The 20697-nt window shown below is 41.6% G+C and overlaps 2 protein-coding genes across 3 annotated transcripts; both read right to left on the bottom strand.

Moving 5' to 3' along the window:
- zbtb22b (zinc finger and BTB domain containing 22b) lies at positions 1–10700 on the bottom strand. Its single transcript, XM_080862326.1, has 5 exons — positions 10298–10700; positions 8058–8270; positions 6596–7345; positions 6159–6437; positions 1–5820 (listed from the first exon to the last, which is right to left on the bottom strand). The coding sequence occupies exons 2-5, from the start codon at positions 8268–8270 to the stop codon at positions 4741–4743; spliced, it is 2322 nt and encodes a 773-aa protein (XP_080718452.1). The 5' UTR covers positions 10298–10700; the 3' UTR covers positions 1–4740.
- A 1074-nt stretch (positions 10701–11774) lies between these two features.
- Positions 11775–19851, bottom strand: kifc1 (kinesin family member C1). 2 transcript variants are annotated; one of them, XM_080863466.1, is made up of 17 exons: positions 19722–19851; positions 18516–18600; positions 18212–18305; positions 17895–17948; positions 17633–17716; positions 17145–17337; positions 16866–17031; positions 16582–16749; positions 16292–16405; positions 16042–16128; positions 15742–15939; positions 15170–15334; positions 14915–15053; positions 14654–14793; positions 14489–14562; positions 14262–14337; positions 11775–11841 (listed from the first exon to the last, which is right to left on the bottom strand). In XM_080863466.1, the coding sequence occupies exons 2-17, from the start codon at positions 18585–18587 to the stop codon at positions 11797–11799; spliced, it is 1869 nt and encodes a 622-aa protein (XP_080719592.1). In that variant the 5' UTR covers positions 18588–18600; positions 19722–19851; the 3' UTR covers positions 11775–11796. The 2 variants fall into 2 exon arrangements, with proteins under 2 accessions (XP_080719592.1, XP_080719593.1); XM_080863467.1 differs by lacking the exon at positions 19722–19851 and adding an exon at positions 19649–19709.
- Between the last annotated feature and the right edge of the window lie 846 nt (positions 19852–20697).

Raw genomic sequence — 20697 nt, 5'->3', positions numbered from 1 at the left:
TCACATTATGAATTATTTTCAAAGCAGCTTTACCTTTTGTTAAAACACATCTCTTATTTAACACATACTTTATCAGATACACACCCATATTTGACCTTCCTGTATCAGTTTACACCACATGGAAACATTAACTCTGACGTCCTGAACATAATCCAACATCAACGACTCCTGAAGTAAAAATTACCGTCAGTACAAACAGGTTTAAACAGGTTTAGTTTCTGTGAACATAAAACTGGATGAATAAACAAACAAATGAACTACTTGTTTTGGTCACATGACCATCGTGTGTAAAGTGTTTAAATGCATTAATCTCCACATTTAAGCATGAAATCATCATATTTAGACGTCTCTCACACAGTCGCTGAGTTTTCTCTGCAGCCGTTCAGCAGTTGACAAAAACAAACAGGATCAAACCCAAACAACCAAATCTGAGTCATACAGGAAACTCTGGAGGTCAAAGGTCACTGTACAAAAGCCAACAGTCTTCACCGAGTCTGAGCTCCAAACCTGCGTATAAAACATCTAAGCTGAGCCTTCACAGAAGGTAAAACATTCACTCTGAATCTCTTTGAGCTGGAAAACATCTCTAAAGGCTAAATATTCATGAGGTCACCAATAACTGCTCTGTGCTGCACGTCTGATTTTCATAAACACACACAACTATCACACTGCTGCAGATGTGTGTAACAGTAACACCTGTATGACCAGAGGGCGGCACAGCTCTTTGAAAGGTAAGTCACTCAGAAAAGACTGACTTATTGATACACATAATAACACACCTTCCATCATGGAAAAGGTTTCTCTTTAATTGCACTCATTTTGTATTTATCACTGTAATTTTCTCTTTTATCTTCACTCTAGCACAGACCTGAAAACCTTTCAAAATAAACTAAACGATCAACAGAATGTGAATAAAAAGCTTCAAAACATCTGGGTCTAAAACATCTGCATACTCATCCTGCAGACTGGGCTGTTCTTCAGTGCAATACCAATTCGTACCACAAGATGGCGCACTGACTCAACATTAACTTTATTTGGGGAGGTAAGCCATAAAGATTACGTTCTTTTTATAATAGTGGTCTGAAAAAGGTAAAATCTTCGAGGGTAAATGGGATTCAGGCTGAAGAACTGCTCACCTGTGGTTTAATACACCTGTCTGTGTTCTCAGCAGTAATAAAACGGTCCCTAAACGCCTCACACAGTACTGACGCTGTAAAGTCTCAGCACACAGTAAGTACTGCACTTAAACCACAGCGGGTCTAAAGAACAATCTGTACAGTGAAACTATGAGGTTACATTTAAACTAACTGATCTGAGTTCAGTGTTTTTTGCCGTTTTTGTGAGTGAACAAAGAAAAACTTCAAACTTCTGCAAGCAACATGTAAATAAACAAAAACAATGCTTTCAAAAAAAAAAACAGTCCAAAAGTTCAAGACTTTGAAAGGTCGACTATTTTTACTTAATTAATCAAATAATTATTTTTTTAATAATTGCATCAAACCAGTTAGTAACATTTAAAAACCACACTGAGGAAAATATCCGAAAATTAAAATGAAAGCACGACTCACTGCAGACCTCTACATTATGTTTTAAATACTATTAGGTTCTTCTACATATAGAGATCCACCAAAGATGTAAAGTAAGTATATATAGATCAGCTTCCTCCCTATGAGCTCAATAATAACTAATATTATTATGTTTTTATGGTAGCCTGTTAACTTTAAGGGTTAAGCAGTACAGCAATGATGTCATTGTTCCCTCATCAATGTGCAACATTTTTAGAATGAAGCTCCAAAATCTAATCGTCTACTCCCAAAAACAAAAGCCCCGTCATAAAAAATTATTAAATTATGTTTTATAATTGTGCATCTCAGAACATTTGAATATCACGACTATCAAATTTTCATATATTCCATGTTCATATTCATTACACATAAAGTGAAATATTGGAAGCGTGTTTTCAAACTGTGATGATTATTATTAAAGTCCAGGCTGCTTTGCTGGCGCTCTTCAGCTCGTGTGTTTCTCATCTTTCTCTTGATGATTCTCCATTAACGCTAAAGTCAGGTGAGCTCGAGGACCAATCAGAGAACAACGTGGTCATCAAATCATTCGGGGCTGCTCGAAAAGAAAACTGACATCGCCATGAAGCTCTTCATCAGATGGAAGCTGACGCTGTGTAGATGACAGATGACATCATTCCTGGTAATATGCTTCCATACAGGCATGAAACATTACATGTAATGAATACAGAATATGTGAAGATTTTCCCCATTTGAATTATGAAAAAATAAACTTTTTAATAATATTCTAATTTTTTGAGATGCACTGGTATAACGCAGTCTACTAAAACCTTCATTTACAAACTTTCCTCAAAGAACCTTTAAAGAAATTTTAAATTTAATTTAAATTTTAAAAAGGCAGAAAAAGTGTGATAATAATAAAAATATAATTAAAGACAGAAATCTCTCTTCATAACAAACAGAATAAGGATATTTGACTCTCAGTGTGCAGAACAGCTGCTGAAGATGAGGTTCAGTCTTTACCCGCCTCCATAACTTTATCTAAATGTGCTGTGAGACACTCAGAGGAGGTACACTGTGTAGCTTAGATAAGACCTCAGTGAACTAAACATTACTGAACAGATGGCTGCAGGGTAGGAGGGTAGAGAAACTCTCACAGACTTTGTCCTCTGAAAAATCAGATCAAACAACATCTGCATCTAAACGTCGCTCCTGGCCTGATGAGTAGATGACGTATATTTCTATATATTTACAGCAATAAGAATATTTTATACTCCTCAAAGCCCCAAAACTCTGCAAACAACAAAGTAATAAAGTGAAAGCAGCAGCAAAACAGTAAGTTAGTCGCCTCCAGCTATAAAAGCTCCAGAGGGGAAGTGATCAGTTACAGGTAGTGTTTGTGTTTGTGTAGAGCTGAAATAAATTTAGCTTCGACTTTTGAACTTCTACACGCGAACATGTTCGAAAGTCACTTCAGTCAGGCTCGAGCTGTACACGTCAATAAATGAGCAGCCTAAAGAAATATTCCTCCCTTCATGCATGACTGAGATCAACGGGCTTCCCTTTGTGACGGCGCTACTGAAGCTTCAGCTAAAATAAAGAACCACGTGTAAATCCAACACAGGCTTAAAGTCCAGTTTGCATTTTGTTGCTACAGACTTAAACTTTAATGGTGTAACTGTGGTTTGTGCTGGATGTTTCAAAGCTTTTATTTTGTAGTGTATTTGCTGATGTTTGCTGAGCTTCAGTTTGAGACCAGCAGGTGTTTTACACTCTGAGCCCAGTGATCTGCAAACTATGCAAGAGCACAGTTTATTATTTATTATCATTTATACTAAATGGAAAAGCCCGGGCATGAAATGCAGGTTATTTCAGAGATGGAATAAACATGTCAAGGCCATCCACCCATTTTTTGCTGCCTACCTGGGTCTAAGCTGAGTTCAGTCACCTCCTCAAGCTCATCTGGTTCTGCCCCGAGGCCTCCTCCCAGCTGTTTGAAGCCTGGTACAAAGTTATCTTGCCCTCTATTAATATTTCCCCCTTCATATCAGTTGTACTCCATATAACTCCCTTCATTAGATTTTACAGTCCCAAAGTTCGATGTGTCTCCCTAAACTGACGGTACTGACTGTAGCTTACAGGCCTCACATCATCTGAGTGAACTGTGTTTATGAAGCATTTTTAATGGAAGCATCAGAGAATTAAATAATTTATCGTATCTTCAATTATTAGTCTGTTATGAGTCTAACTAGCAGAAATCTGTGCCTATTTATATATACGGTTTCCTGGTGTATGGTGTGTTCCATAGTCAGTAGTTGGAGTAGCTAGAACATGTCATGGTGGCTGTGTCCATCTTCTACATACAGTCTATATGCTACACGTGGCTCTTTGTTTTCTTGGAGCTGAATCCTCAGGCTGGGCTTCAAACTGGTGCCAGCAGCATCATCTGAAACAACATGGCAGTGCTGAGTTTGGTCTGTTTTGTGGGTCTGAGGCAGGAAAGACTGCAGGGCTGCTGCTGCTGTGAGGAAAGTTTGAAAAAACACAAATCTGCATTTTTCTTGGTTCAAACAAACGTTTAGCGTCTGATTAAGTCAGCTGAGAGTTTCATGAACCCCGGAGCTTTAAAAAAACACATATTTTTTTCAGGTTCAATTTGTTTTTGCAGATTTATGTTTTTTACTCCAACCGTAGCAAATATATCACAAAACAATATTGCAGAAAGTCACAGCAATTCAGAACAGCCATTTTTCTACTCTACTGAGACTATAATGTCCCCACAGAAGGTAACGGTTAGAGAAGCGCTGTCTTTTAGTTTTTGGTTTCCTCCGGACGCACGCGCATATTCTTCACTCAGAATAAACTAATCGTCTCAGGCGTTTTAAACAAATACTCAGAGACAGAAGGTCCGCTTCTACCAGGCCACGATTCAGAGTATTGTGAACTGCGGACAACAACAAGTTTCACACGTTTGTCTCAGAAACACCACAGCAGATGAGTGGAAGTCAAAGTCTCGTTTCCCTGGAGGTCCTTCAGGTTGTGCGCGTCCAACGGGAGCCTCGCCTGTTTTTTACTCGACCTCTGTTTGAAACCTGTCGGCAGTTAAAAGAGTTTCAGAGTTTCTCACTGAGCTTCTTCATCTTTTCAGAGCAGCAGCAGGAACCAGCAGCTGTTTGCTTGGAAAGAGGCGCCCGTTGGATTCGACACACATTTTGGTTTAAGTCACGCTACTTTCATTGGCACTGACCTCGCACACGTCTTCCTCACACGCACCCCGACCCAACCCCAGACCGCCAAACATCACAGATCCCTGACCCTGGCTCTGGGAGATCGCCCCGAGGAGCGCCCCTGCAGCAGCGGCCATGTTGTTGCTCAGAGCGGCACTGCTGCTGTTACTCATGCTGCTGTTACCGCCGCCACTTCCTGCGGCTGAGAGGCCGCCGTGCTGCGGGGACAACACTGACGTTCCTCCCCTCGCGGCACCTCCCAGGACGCCTCCCTGCCCACCCTCACCTGCAGACAGGAGGAGGTGAGGGGAGGAAATCAGATCTGGACCATCCTCACCTCCACCTCTCCTCCCTCCGTCGCTGCCGCTTCCACCTTCGCCGCTCTCTCCCAGCCCGCTGCGCCTCTCGCAGTGCGAGCGGTGCCTCATGAAGCTGTCGCGCCACATGAACTTCTTGCCGCAGCCGAGGCAGTCGTACGGCTTCAGGCCCGTGTGCGTCTTCATGTGCTCGGTGAGGTGATGCTTCATCTTGAACTTCTTGGCGCAGACGGGGCAGTGGAAGGGCCGCAGGTCCAGGTGCATGTTAATGTGGCGGTCCCTCATGCTCTTGTGGGTGAACGTCTTCCCGCAGTGACACATGAACACTTTCCCTGAACCCCCAGAGCCGCCACCACTGTTGCCGCCTCCGCCTCCGATTCCTCCGCTCTCTGCGCCATCCACCCCCAAACCACCCTGCACCGACAGGTGGACCGCACCGTGCTCCATACTGGGACCTTTGAAGGACGACCCTCCGATCATACCGCCTGCCATCCCCAGAGGCGGCGCGCTAGCATCCAGCGGGAGTCCGGAGGCCTGGCTGTACAGCAGGATCTGGTTTCCCTGCATGTCCAGTGGGAAGAGCTGAGCCCGGGCCGAGGCTGCAGACTGAACCTGACCCAGCAGCGCCGAAACCGCCCGGTTAGCATTCTGGTTCTGACCTGCAGCGCCGTCGTGAAGGTGTTGCGCTAAAGTTTGGTCCATGAGACTTCCTTCAAACTTGAGGTAGTCCTCTGAAGACTGGCAGTAGTCGACCTACACACAGGGAAACGTATTAGAGGTTACGATTATATAAAAATATCTGTCAATCAAGTTTATTTGTAGAGCAGATGCACAAATCAAGAAAGTTTTCAGTTAAAAATGATGTTTTTTACACATTCTGGTTGCTGTAACTTATTTCAACTAAAGATAGAAATTTCTAAGTTAGAAATTCTTTGTGTGACGTTTTAGCGCCCTCTACTGGTCATATGCAAAACCACCACAGCACCAGCTTACAACAGGTCTGCGTCATTATTTCTACAAAGCAAACCGCCCCTCAGCTACTGTCAGGATAATTAAAGCTGTAATCTGATTACACTACAGTTCCAGCTCACCTGTGGCTCCATATCGTTCTCCGCTCTGCCCCCGAGCTCGCCTGAAAGGCTCCTGACGTTTGAGATGTTGAAGTTGCTCCTTTCCCGCTCTCGTGCCAGCTCCATCTCCCTCTCATCCTCATCCTCCTCGTCTTCTCCTCCTTCCTCCCCGGAGACCACGATCAGGTCGTCATCCTCTCTCCGTTCGGTTTTCACCACCACCCACTGCTTGCGAGGCATGATGCTGGGCTGGCTGTAGGTGGGACGCTTCTGCAGCGGCAACGCAGAGTCCTCTCCGTCCTTTTATTGAGATATTTCACATTATGTACAGAAAACACAGGATACAAACAAACAAACTGTAAACACTAACTCGATTATTAAAGTTCAACTTTTCTTTCAAAATAAAAGCTCTTCATACAAATTAAAGGTCGACTATCTTCAGGTTGCTCAGACCTCACCTGATAGGATGAAACCCCAAAGCTGTCGCTGACCCCGACCTCCTGCTCTGACACTGAGCTCATCTTCTTCCTCCTCCCGCTGCCTCCTCCTCCTGTGCTTCCTCGTTTCCTTTGATGGTACAGCACCTCCTCCTCTTCCTCCTCGGCTTCCTCTTCCTCCTCAATAAGGAAGGCTTCTTCGCCTCCTGATGGAGTGCAGTAGCTGGGGGTGTTGTTAGCCCCGCCTCCATCTCCAGAAGCTCCCGTTGCAGCCGCGCCACCTCCCCCAAAGCTGCTCCCATCCCTGGGGCTGAAGTAGTTGGTGCTGCTGGGTGATTGGCTCTCGCTCACCGACGGGCGGCTGGGAGGCTGGGAGGCTCGCGGGGGCTCGTTAGACTCAACAACCTGGACTTGACCAACACTTCCAGCACCAGCAGCTCCATTACCACCACCTGCTCCACCGTCACCATTGCTGCTGCTACAGCCAGAGTTGGCTGATCCTCCAGCTCCACTTATTCCATCCTGCACAGCCCCACCTCCTCCACCTCCGCCGCTCCCTCCTGCCGCCGCGGCTCGGCCCTCCTTCAGTAGCTCCGTGCATTTGTCCACAATGTGCCACATCTGCAGGACGCTGCCCACTGTGAGGTAGTTGACGATGTCATCGCGGAGCATCTGGAGCTGACCCGTGTAGGCGCAGCTCAGCACGCTCTCAAACGCCAGCGGGTCCATCACTGCCGGGATGGAGACCGTGGACATGTTCTTCAGTAGTACCTGGAGGCGGATGGAGATCACAACATCACAGTAATGAAGCTTTTTCATTTTGTAACGATCCCTCCTGCCTCCTCCTCCTCTCCCTCATCACACTGCAACATTACCCACATGGTCAGAGTCCAGCTCCAAGTGATTTTCTGGTGTACACAGACAGTAAATCTGTCTGCCAGCCCCTCAGACAGGTAACAGGGGTCTGATGAAACCTCCCACCAGTTTCACTAAGCAGATATTTGGCAGATGACTGAGGCTCTCTCGAAAACCAATTATTACAGCATAAAAAAGCACAAGTAAAGTGTTTGTGTGAGGCTGCTGTCACACAGTAGGTCTTTATTATCTTCTAACTCTGAGCTCCCTTAAAATTAACCTGCGTGACTGTTCACATCTATTCTGTCTCGCCTCGTTTATTCTGTTTTTCTGAGGTAGAAATAAGAAGCGGCAGATGGCTTCAAACCCAGATTCACATTTTATGTCTCCGGCGTGTCAAAGACACAGATCTTGTGTTAGCAGAGAAAACTGGGAGAAAATGCAAACAAGCTGCTGATTACACAACCGACTGAAAATATCTGTAAGACCAACTAATCCTGTCACCTGTCTGTCTTTCTATAGGCAATCTAATGTTCTAAAGTTTTGCTCAGGCACAAACTGCGACAGCTATTCTTGTCTGACGCTAATAAAGATCCAAGGCTGAGTGAGAGTCAGTGTGTTCATCCACCTGGTCGTGGAAGTAAGGCGAGGACGCAGCCAGGACGCAGCGGTGGGCCTTGAACACTTGTCCCTGGACATGGATGGAGAGGTCGCAGAGGCTGCCGTCCTCTCTCTGCCGGTTCAGGCTGTCCAGCACCGAGGTCTGAGCGCCGGGGAAGCAAACCTGAACCACTGAGCCGCTGCCGCTGCTGCTTCCCACCTCCATGGGCACAGACTGCATCTGTGAGGAAGAAAAACCTTCATGACTCCCACAGCCGGAGGTTAAACTCTGACTTTAGATTCATGGCAGTCCTTCCTGGTTTGTTACTGCTGACTGGCAGGTTGTGGCTTTAAATCTGAGGCTTTAAATTACACGAACAGTGAATCTATTCAAGTATGGAGGAAGCTCTTTGAATGGGTCACATGACTGCACCTCTCAGGTAATTAGGTATCAAATAAAATATCATGTTAAGAAAAACGGCTGTTTTATTTATAAAAACAACCGTGACCGCAGTTTGCAGTTTATTGGGTTACTGGGTTGTTGGAATTAGAGCGGGACAACAGCCCTGCAACAAATCTCCACCTCGCTCACGGCAGAGGGTTCAGATCTTTCTATAAAACGTTTGCAGCTGTGCTGAAACAATCAACAGTTATTTTCCATTTAAACAAATCTTTTTTTTTTAAATTTAGTTTCTTTCATTTTAATAAATATATAAAGAGAAGAGATTGAAACTTCAAATAATTACAAAACAATTACAGAAAAGCTGAAAATCCTCAGAGTGGAAACATAATTTTAGCTGTCTCTTTAAAATTACACAAAATTAATGATTAAATAATCGTTACTGATGTAATTTCTGTCAATCAGCTAATCAACTAATCGCCGAATCTCTGATTAAATTTATGATAATTTTAGAGGTGAAGGGCTTTAAACTCAACTATGCTGGATTTCAAACAAAGTGCATCACAGAGGAATGTGACTGTAGGCAATATAAATGTAAACTTGAAGATATTTATCAGTAATTAAGGTAAACTAAGTAACATGTGATAAAACTTGTAACCTTTATAAAAGTTTTGGTAAACATATTTATGGAAAATTTAAGGAATGACTGCAGACTCACTGATGGTGCTTATACAGCTCAGAGTAACGCTGGTGCAGTCTTACATCATCACCTACACCTTTCAGTCTTTTCTGATGTAATGATATGTAGGGAGGTTATTTAAATAATTACTATAAATTTAACGGTGACGCACTTTCTTTGAACATCAGAAGTAATATTTTCCTTTAATCTGACCTTTTCATTCCAAAATTAATTACATTTAAATAAATTAAATGGAAAAAAATAATGTTACCTGAAAACTCAAAGCTATATGTTTCAGTTAAAATAGTTTAAGTTTATATATATAATCATGTTGAACTCATTGATGATGACAGAGGCAGAGAAACTGACTTCATTAGAGATGTTAATGCTCTGAAAGGATTTGAATTTTACCTCAGAAACACTGGAAATCTGTCCCGTCATTAAGGAAGCAGATAGCCTCAGTTAGAGGACAGTGACAGCCTGATTTTATCCGCCTGTCTGTGAGCCTGACATCACTGACAGGCTGCACATCACACACAAACTAAACTTTATTAATCCCAAAAGTTACAGCAGCCAAAAACCATCAACACAACCTCTGACAGAAGAACTGCAACCAGAACAGCTCAGTAACATAAACACGATTAAAACCAAAACCAGAACAAGTTAAAAACACACAAAAAAATCAAAAAGTGAAATAAAAATAAATACTAGAGTTCAATAACAAACCTAAACGCCCAGTTATAATCAGCTGCTCAGTTTATGCAGCACATCAAACATTTACTGTAGTTATGACAGCTGACATCATCGGTGTCATTCTGAACTTCACATTAAACTGGAGCAGCACATCTGTGCAGAGCCTCCTTCATTAAACTCATTAATTAATCATCAGAAACCCGCACAGTCCACGCCGGACATAACCGGCAGACTTTATGGGGAGAAAAAAAGAAAAAAAATCAACAGCTGGACTGCACACTTTAACTTTACCGCTACAAAAGCGAAGCTGCTGGTTGGAAATGCAGCTGTGCTCGCGGTGCAGATGTTTTTTCCCCGGTGGCGGTGTTCTCCGTTCAGACGGACAAACGGCGGCATCTGGAAAACCGTCAGAGCTCCGGTCTCCAATCACAGCCGCACAGATGTGACGTTAGCCTGCTAGCTAGCCCCGTCGGGCCGCCGCAGACGTTAAACTCACCGTTTTCAGTTGACACCTGAGCCCGTTACAGTCCGGCCTCTGACCGAGCGGAGGGCGGCGGGTCCTGCCGGTTCATCCAGGCCCTGAAGTTTGGGGAGCATTTTTGAGAAAAAGCTCCTCGCAGCTGATCTCCGCAGCAGCAGACAGCCACACGTCGCCTTTAAGAGCGACCCAGACAGACGAGCCAGACTTTGGCCGACACAAAATAAACTAAAAAAAAAAAGCCTGAAAACACTCAAACATGCTGCTCATACATCACTGCTGCTGAAAACTACCGTGTTACAAACAAACAACTAAATCTGACTGCAGGCTGGGTTTAAACTTTAACTATTTAAATACAACACAGAAGAAACTTTAAAAACATTAAGGTTCATTTGAAAGAAAATAAGAATATGAAGTTCAAATTTACATTTTGTACTGGACACCGAGGAAACCTCAGCCCTTACATATACTTCTGTCGTGCCTTCACAGTATGGACCAGGACACGAATTAGATCATGATTTAAAATTGATAATTTAATATTTAAAATGTATAAATAGCTCACCTATCTAATAAATGGATGATTAATCATATATAACTTCATATAATCATTACAAACGTTATACATCATTAAAAAAAAAAATCCTCATAGTTAACATTTACAAATATTAATACTGAAGATTACAAAGATCAACATTAAGACCAGTCTGCATTCAAAGCAGTGATAGAAAATAGTGTGGGGCATTTCCCCACACTCACTGAAATGGCATCCAAGATGCCTTCATAACTTTAAGAAAAGGAAAGAAAAAAGGCAATAAAATGCAACAGCCTTTAAATTTGGTTTTATTTGTAAAGTAGATGTCATAGCATACATGTTAAATAAACATTTAATTAATACATACTAATGATATGGCATCCAAGGAAATGGGTAAAAGAAAACTAAAAATCAGTAAGTGATGTAGACTTGTAAAATAGCCATTATACAGTATATACAAACATAATCTAACATTGGTGAAAACACTCAATGTTACTGTCATTCACTTCCAACAGCAGGTAAACACAAGAGTTACATTAGAAACTGACTAATGTCTGAGTTTACCGCTCACTTCATGCTAAAACAGCTGAAAGAGGAGAAAAAAAAAAACAAAAAAAACCCCCCAAAAAACCAAAAAAAACCCACAACAACAACAAAAAAACAAAACAAAAAAACCCCAAAAAAACCAGCCCACTTAAAACTCTTAAATGTGTTAAATCTGGAGTGAAAATTTTTTTTTTTTTTTCCTTTTTATTGAAATGCACAGCAACTCCTTTTGTGGTGAAGCTAGCATTACTACACACAAGTACAGATATATGGAAGGTTTGAAGCATATTAGATTCAGACAAGTTGTTTGAAGTACTAATTAGAAGAAATGACATTTTGAACCTGAGATGAACCTAAAAAGTAGAAAACTCAGGATTTAAAAAAAAATAAAAAATAATAATAATAATAATAATAATAATAATAATAATAATAATAATTTCTACTTTTTGTTTGCAGTCGCTGTCCCTATGACGCAGTCGTTCACCTGCGGGGGAGAAAACAAAACAAAATTGTCAAAAATGTTAAAGTTACAGTGAAACTTCAAATCCTTGTACACTTCAGTGGTATTTATACTGTAAACCTAATCCCTATGCTGTAAACTGACATGTAACTCTAGGAATCACTCATTTCATCCACTTTTGCCACCATTTTCCACATTAATTAGAAGAAAAAATGAAATAAATGAATCGATTAGCTCAAAGAAATTCCACTGCAGACGAGTGTTTGTGGTTAAACTGCAAAGCAAGCCACGCACATGGTGCAGGCCACTTCTGTGGGCTCTATCAGGGATTTATGTGACTAGTCGACTAATTGTCACTAGTCTGTATCAGACTTACCAGTCGTTCAATCTAATTGTTAAAATTTTAATTGATGCCCAATGCTGGTACATTGTGTTCTAAATGTTAGGCAGCGATCTGCCACCAGATGGCGCACTGTTGTTGAGAAACACCATAAATCTATTAATCTACCCTGATCTTCTTGTTAACACTGAGATCGCAGATACACGCAGAGGAAATTAGTTTTCTCAAAGGTGGAAAACCTCTCCTTTAGGAGAGCAGTTAAGTCAATGGGAGAGGGGCTCAGAGTAGAGTCACTACTTCACATCAAAAGGTGACAGCCACCTGGGCAAGGTGTTCCAGCTGGGCACGTCCTACCAGGAGGAGGCCCCAGCATCCTTGGTCATGCTAGCCAGTTTACATCTATCAGCTGTGGTCAGGAGTGGTCCTTCCTGCTGCCCCCACAACCTGACTAGAAAGCGGCTGTATAATGTATTACTTTGTTACTAAATTTCTGCTTCTATTGAAAAGGTTGTCATTAATTTTCAGCAGCCTGAATCATTCGCGCCACACTCAGTCGTACTTTTAGATTCTCAAATGATTGTCATATTTTAATAGAACATCTTTTGTAGTAACGCATTTTCATTTGTATTTAACAGAATGTGATAAATGGTTTAAGATACCTCTGCGTCTAGTTTGACAGTTTCTATTAATCAGTTCTGAAAATTAACTCAATATCTGAATGTTCCTTAGTTTTACTTTAGTTGGTTAGTCTAATTATTTCCCCCTCGATTAGTCGACTAGTAAATAAGACGCCAGGAACATCCCTACTCTTCAGACAAAACGTGAATATGAATTACACATAGGGCTGCTCGATTATGGCAAAAATGATAATCACGATTATTTTCACTGAAATTGAGATCACGATTATTTGACGATATTTATTTAACCCTTTAAGACCTACTATAGAACCAAGTCCACCAGAGCTTATATTATTATTATTTTTTTTTTACATGCTGTAGTGCCATTTGTGGGAGCATTTCAAGTTGCTATACATCAATACAACTGTTATAGCCCATATTTTAATAATATGTATGCATTAAGTCCATAGTAATTACATAAATTGCAAAAAAGTGCAATAAACTACAAAAAAAAAAAATTGAAAATCGCTTTTGTTTTGTTTACATATATTTCTACTTGGAGAAATTTAAGAGGCTTATCCCTCAAAACTTTAAATACAATAAAGTTGCAAAAAATAGTTTACAACAACAGGACATTTATTTTGAGTGTCTTCATAGTTTTATTTTGGAGATACAGCAATTTTTATATACTGCAGGAAAAACAAAAAACAATCCTATGATGCAGATTTGCAAAGAAAACAGCATGTGCATCATTTCACTGTGGGAAGTGTTACGAACAGCTGACAGGAACGGCAAAGCGTGTTTCTGGAATATTATGTTTTTGTTCCTGCAAGCGCTTTTTATGCAATTTTTGCAAAGCTATATGTGGAACGAAACCGTGACCGAGGACAAGCTGATGGCATCAGATGTAAGTACAACTCCTCCGGTTTCATATGCAAAACAAATTATTGCGCTAGCTTACACGGTTCAGGTTCTACAGGGATTTAACAATAGTTACGCAAAACGGAGCATGCAGCTCTGACCGGCTTTAAAGGGTTAACAATGACTTTAAAAAAATAATATAAAATAGTGTGCAACACCACTGAAGTTTTTTTTTTTTTTTAAACTCTCTTTTCAACCAACGGCAGTCACTCTCCAAATAACTTCTGCTTAGCTTTCCGAGCTTCCCTCGGGTCCTCTTAATCAGCGGTCTCCAACCTTTTTTGCGCCACGGACCGGTTTATGCCCGACAATATTTTCACGGAACGGCCTTTAAGGTGTCGCGGATAAATTAGGGAGGGGCTAATAATCGGCTCAGTCATTTTTAATGATCGTTGAAAGCCCAGATCGTAATCGTGATTAAAATTCGATTAATTGAGCAGCCCTAATTACACACCAAGGTATTAAAATGGATATGGAGTATGGCTTTGGTTTACCATAAACAGCTAATGTAAGGACATCATTAATGTACTCTGTCCAATGAACACTGGAAACAAGACTGCACTGACCTTGCTGGCAAACCTCAATGAGTTTAGAGTTTCCCCAAAGCTGTCGGGCTCCGGGGCGATGTTAACAAACATCAAGCTGCAGATAAAGACATCCAAAATTAGCGCCAAAGAATAAACAGTCACAATCTGAAGTGATGGGATCAAACTCTGTTAAATATTTATTGGGGATAAATTCCTTCAGTTTTATGTATCGTCATTATAAAGATTTGTGATGTCAACAAACTCACGTTTTGCTGTTCCCCCCCAAACATCCCTGCAGGAGGTAGGTGAGCTTCGAGTTCCTGTAGGGAACGTAACTCTCCTGAAACACAAAGGCCAAAAAAATCATTAATACTGTAAACGTAAAGAAAGCAGGTGTGACATCTAAGGCTACAGAAACTGCAGCTGCAGACCTTGTTGGCCAGAGCGGCGATAACGATGCCCAGGTTGGACAGCGAGCCGTTGATGGCGGTCATCTCTTTGAAACGGTCACCCTGAGACTGGCTCTTCACCATTCGCTCACTGCCAGCCAAGTCCACCAGGCACAGAGTGGCTACATCGGAGCAGATTTTGCACTGGTTACAGTAACAATAACTAACCAGACTCAATATTATAGATCCAAAAAGAAGAAACCACATTCCTGATGCTGGTACTTCCAGTGGGATTATACTCACATTTGCACTTGACATCCCTGCCGGCATTGACTCCCTCAATATCCAGCTGGAAGACTGAGTGGGAGCGAGACGAGCGGTCATTCTGGGCTGTCTGGGCAGTGGAGCGATTCTGATTGGCCAAAGCAATGAGACCGAGAACCTGAGAGGACGAGGGGACGTTTTAAAACACATAGAGCACTGATAAAGTTTGGTAACAATTTGTCAGCCGATTTGAAATTAATTTTGTTCTGAGCTACAGATGTCTGTCTGCTGTACCTGATCCTCATTGGAGACCCGCTCATAAGTGAGATTAGTGATTGTCACTTCGTTGCTGGTTGTCTTGCGGATCTCATGCTCCGGTCTCTTGCTGGACTTGCCGGTGTACAGAAGGTCCCTCAGGGTCTCATTGTAAATTTCAACAAAGCTTGCTGTGAACGTGAACTGAAATAAAAACTAAAATGAGCACATTCCCTCATAAACGCACCACGAGGGCACACAGCAGACTGCAGTGTGAAATCCCTGTGACGCTGAGGAGCAGAAGCAATTTAACACTAATGTGAGACTTTTGTGGCTAAAAGAAGAAAAGCACAACATTAACAGTGCGGCAGATTAATCATAAAAGCTCCACTCATCTGTATGCTCAAAATCATCTTTGGTGCTTAAGGAAATATGGCCGACTGTGGTAGAAAAGCAGTCTGGTCTTAGATGAACAACCTGTAACACTTACTACTCAAGTCTTTCAGATAGTCTGCAGTTTAAAAGCTGCTGCTCTACCACCGTGTAAAACCAAATGTAAAATTGCTACCACTGACCTTCTCTTCAGACATTCAAACACAATCCAAACCAACCTCCCAGCCTTGTTCTCCCAGTTTTCCTGCAGCTTTAAAGATCTGTTGCACAGCTCTGGGAATGACACCTCTGGTCTCGTCAACCTCGTCCCCCTCCATGGTGTACGTCTTCCCGCTGCCGGTCTGACCGTAGGCAAAGCAGCAGACATTGTAGCCGTCCAGTGCTGACTGCACCAGCAGTGAGATCTCCTCAAAGACCTGAAGATAAAGACAAATTTATACATTTCCTCCACGCACAGGCGGGGACCACAAAATGAAAAACAGTTTATTCTTTGATATACTGTAAAATGTGACATTCACCTCCTGCTGGGAGGCCCGAGGACCAAACACACGGTCGAAGCTGAAGTTGTAATTCTTCTGAGTGTCAGCAGTTTTGCCCGTGTGAGACTGAAAAGCACAAAAACTCAGTTCAGTTGGTTGTTTGTGCTTCCTCTTTGGGTTAGGGTTCATCTACGCTGACACTGAATTACACGTGTTAACTCACACAGAACTCAAATTCTCTGCAGCCAACAGTTTCTTTAAACATGCGTTAAGCGGTCCTCATTCTTACCTCCTCGGTTTTAGCCAGCGTTATCGCTTTATTGTCGCTTGTGGCGAGTTGTACATGTTTGGGAAGGCCTCCACCTACCAGAGGACGCACTCTGCAGAACACTCTGATATTACCCTGCAAGAGATACAAGAGTGAGACTGAAACTTAATATTTTATTGGTTGCAGCAAAATCCGAAGGATGATTGGACAAATGTGACCAGCACACACCAAAAACAACCAAAGAACAGAGAAAACATTCACATTTTGTGCACATGAAGAGGCACTTTTATTGGTAACAGAGGCAAACTTGCCTTGAGCTCTTGTATGGTGTTGTGGAGCCGTCTGCGCTCCATCTCTCCAGCGTAAAGTTCATCCTTCTGCTGGGCCACAGTTTCTTTCAGAGACCGAACCTCCTCCTCGAAGTCTCTGAGGTTTACCTGCACACGGGCCAGAGTCGACTCCTGCACAGAGAGCTTCATCTGGAGCAGAAAGAACAAATGATATTAAGGTTTGGCAGGTCAGCCCATCTGTACGTTTATCTAGTGATAATAAACAAGCACGGCCATTCTCAGCTGCTGTTCAGTCAATCTTTTACCTTCAGAGTCTGCAGCTCCGTCTCTTGGCTGTCTCGGAGAGTCTCCATCACTCTGTATTTCCCCTCCAAGTTGGTGAGCTCCTTCTGAAGAAAGTTCTTGTCACTCAAGACTTTCTCCAGCTCATCCTGGACTCCAGCCAACACCTGCAGCTTCATCTCATACTCCCTAAAAATCCCAGAAGATAAAAGCAAAGTCAAGTTGTCAATGGTTAACACGACAATTTCAGGAGTAAAATTCCTAACTGAACGTTTATTTTCCAAATGAAATAGTCCTCATACCCATTCTGGCTCCTCTGTATCTGAAGCTCCTTCTCCACTTCCACAATTTTTCTGTGGCTCTGGGACACAGAGTCTTGGAGAACCTCATTTTGCTGATTCAGAGTCTTAACTTTTATTTGGTAGGTACGGACCTTATCCTCCATGTCGCTGACCTTGCCCTTCAGATCCCAAGGGTTTCGTTTTTGTGTTCCACCTGTACACAAACGCAACATTTTCAATTTGTTTTTTTCCGGTCTGTTAAGAAAAACTATTCTACAGAAGCAACCTTTAAACTTCAACTTCCATTTAGGTGCTTCATGCTTATGGTCGTGTTTGCACAAACTCACTCAGAATCGTGGCTTATTTCAATGTACTGGGTCACTTTTTTCACACTTTGAAACATTTTCAAAAGCATTTAAAATTTATGGAGGGTTATTAACAAATCAAAGCCCCAAAATATAAACGTTTAGTTGTCAGAAGAAAAGAAATGAGCAGAATTCATTTCTCACCTGTTTTTGTGCCGGTGGATGCAACGGGTTGTTTCATGTTGCCTCCCTTTGATGTAGTTGAAGCTACAGACTGCTTAATGACACCTAAACAGTAAATAGATGCATTAAATGATCACATGTTCATCTGGGACCAAACTACGTACAAGATATGACACTGTCCATGAACAAATTTGATTAAACTTTAAACTGCTTAATCACTGCTCCAGATGAAGGTTTGTGACCACAGTGTCTAAAGTCCTGCCACATATTTAGCATTTCTTACCTCTAGACGGAGCCGCAGCTACAGTGGCAGCTCCTACAGCTCTAAGAGGCCTAGCTGTGTTGGAGAGAGTGAAACAAAGAAGGACATTTTTATCAAAATGATAAGAGGACAGAAGCACAATATACAATGTGAAAACGTGTTTTACTCAATGATTTTTTTAAATAAAGTTAATGCAGTTTTAGTTTTTGACTGGTTTAGTTTGGGGACAGCCTTTTAATGAAGTGCTTTACTGAGATAAAGTAGTTCTCCGACATAAACCAATGTAGTTTGGAGTAAAACAAAAAGATTTCAACACTCAGGATTGAGACGTTACTTACAGATAGGTGCTCGGGTTGCTGCGAGAGCAGGTCGCTTGGTACCAATGACCGTAGCCGCTGGTTTAACCGGATCTGCATCCTTACGGAGTCTCTTCTGCAAAACAAAAGACACCATTAGCATACAGTGAGAACAAACCTGAGTCTTGCGCAGGTTTTCAGCTGTGGTTTACTAGCCTTCTAAGATACCTGCATGTGCATGTGAGGATGACTCACCTCCAGCAAAAATTAAACTCACAAATACTTAACAGTAATCTAAAAGTCAGACAGTAGCAGTAAAAAGGTAAACAGAAGGGTTTACACAAACCTGTGCAGGTGCCAAGTCCTGGGCATTCTCCGCGAGTACCCTCTTACTTGACATTACTGGCAGGCGGGACATGCTCTGTTGTGGGCTAAGAGGTGAATTATTGTTAAAACAGATACAAAGAAAAAAAAAACAAAACTTGTTTCATCATCATGAACAGCCACAGATTGAGTATATAAACCATTATTCTTAAATTGGGCCTTTAGTGGTTGACTACAGCTGTATGCAAGGCAGATCTGTATATAGTAATGGCAGAAATCTGCCTTTTCACACATTTTTTAAACCCTGTCATGATATTTAAGTTGCACTTTTGTTTTTTCCTAATAATAAAACCAAAAGAAATGTTTTCCTCACTTCAAAGCTGTACTGCCACTCAATAAATCATTTTGCGTTTAAAACCCACTCGACATTTTAACACTCTGTCCTCTGTAGTAGTAATCCTTCGTCAAAGGAGCTTGCAAAGACTTCTTTAAGTTCTTCTTCGTGTTACCCGAGTTGCAGTTGTATTTACCATTAAGCACACCAAGAACAACAACAGTCACTTGCATATCATGTGCCACATTTATTTTGACCAGACAGTAACAACGTGGTAAAGCCAGGTTTTATTAAGTAGCTGTTAAAATAACGTTGGCGTCTCCGATGAGACTTGGGTGTACTAGTAACCAATACAATGGAGACAAACTAGGGTGTTGCACGGTGATCCACACCTGCTTGGACATAACACTCATATAAAAGTGCCTGCTAATAATGAAAATCAATCACACGAAAACGTAATATTTACGTTTACAGTGAAAATCACACGATTTAGCGTTAACTCAACTCAGATAAACTTTTAATAGACCCCTATAACAGAGGTCCGACTTTAGTAACTTACCGAGTATGATGTGAGCCTAAACAAAGCCACTGTGTCCACAGTTTTTAGCATTTACATTAAAAAAAACTTAACTTGCGTAATTATCGAGTTAAACCAAGATAGAAAATCTTACTGGGACACGCTAATTTTTAAATCAGCTTCGATTAAATTACATAAAGACATCACCGACACTAAACCCGTTCGTATGATCGCTAACGTTGACGGCAGATACCCTTAGTACGAAAAGGAACTTCTACATTAAATTACAAAACTTTGCTCTTACGGTTTAAGTCGAGTTCCGCAACACAAACTGCAGATTAAAACACACACTTCACTGTAATATATGAAACAATTACCTTATAAACAATTTCCGTGTCCGCGGGATCTCCGTCCTCGACCGTTTAAATTTGAATTGAACTACCTTGGTGAGCGTCTTGCCGTGATTGGCCGAGATAGCCCGAACCCCGCCCCGTACGTGTGTATGCGTGTTTTGTCTTTCGGAGTTTTCTGCTTGGGCGGGATATACCCTGTTTGAATACTTGTCTCCAGTGCTAAAGGCCAAATTCTAACTGACTTATGATCAAACGAAACAATTAAAAAAAAAAGTCGTATAATTTTAGTATATACGAATCGCTTTCTTTTTCAAGTACATTAATTAAATATATATATAATTGTTATAATCAATTTTTTTTAGCTACATTGTTTAAAATAAACATCGTACGGTGGCCCGGAGGTGCAAAAGGCAACTGTTTGGGGGAAAAACGCGCATTGACTTATATTCTTATCATTTCTATTCCAAAGCTTAAAACACAGCTTAAAACGCCTGAAAGAAGTAGTGTAAAACATTAAATTACATGCCTTGATATGGTTTGCTATGTTTACAGAAATATAATCTGTTCTTTTTAATTGTTTTGATAAATAATTGTTATGACAGAAACCTTTGGACTGCTTCTGGTAAGACACACGTACACTCTATAAAAATCCATGTGCAGTTTGTATATGCTTTCCTAGCGAAAGCATTGTTTTTCTATAAATGGAGCTAAAAGAAACACATCACGTTGTAGGTCTTGGTGTAGACAGTCTTCTAAGCATGTGAATCCTTTTCATACCATTGCTAAGCCTTTGCAGCATAGTCCACTGCAATTTCCAAACCACGTGGGGATGGTAGAATCACAGATTCCCTGAACCTGAATCAAAAATTCACCTTCATTAGTTTTGAGAAAAATACCCCCTGATCTTTACCCTGGGTATCTAGGATACACTGACCACGTGGAGCTACATGCTGTAGCAAAAGAGCAGCCAAAACTTTCATTATAAATGTTCATTAATAAT

The sequence above is a fragment of the Rhamphochromis sp. 'chilingali' genome (genome assembly GCF_963969265.1).
Source record: "Rhamphochromis sp. 'chilingali' genome assembly, chromosome: 17".
NCBI classification, from domain to species: Eukaryota; Metazoa; Chordata; class Actinopteri; order Cichliformes; family Cichlidae; genus Rhamphochromis; species Rhamphochromis sp. 'chilingali'.
Note: the sequence above shows the minus strand (reverse complement) of the source record. Positions and strands in the feature narration are given on the sequence as shown.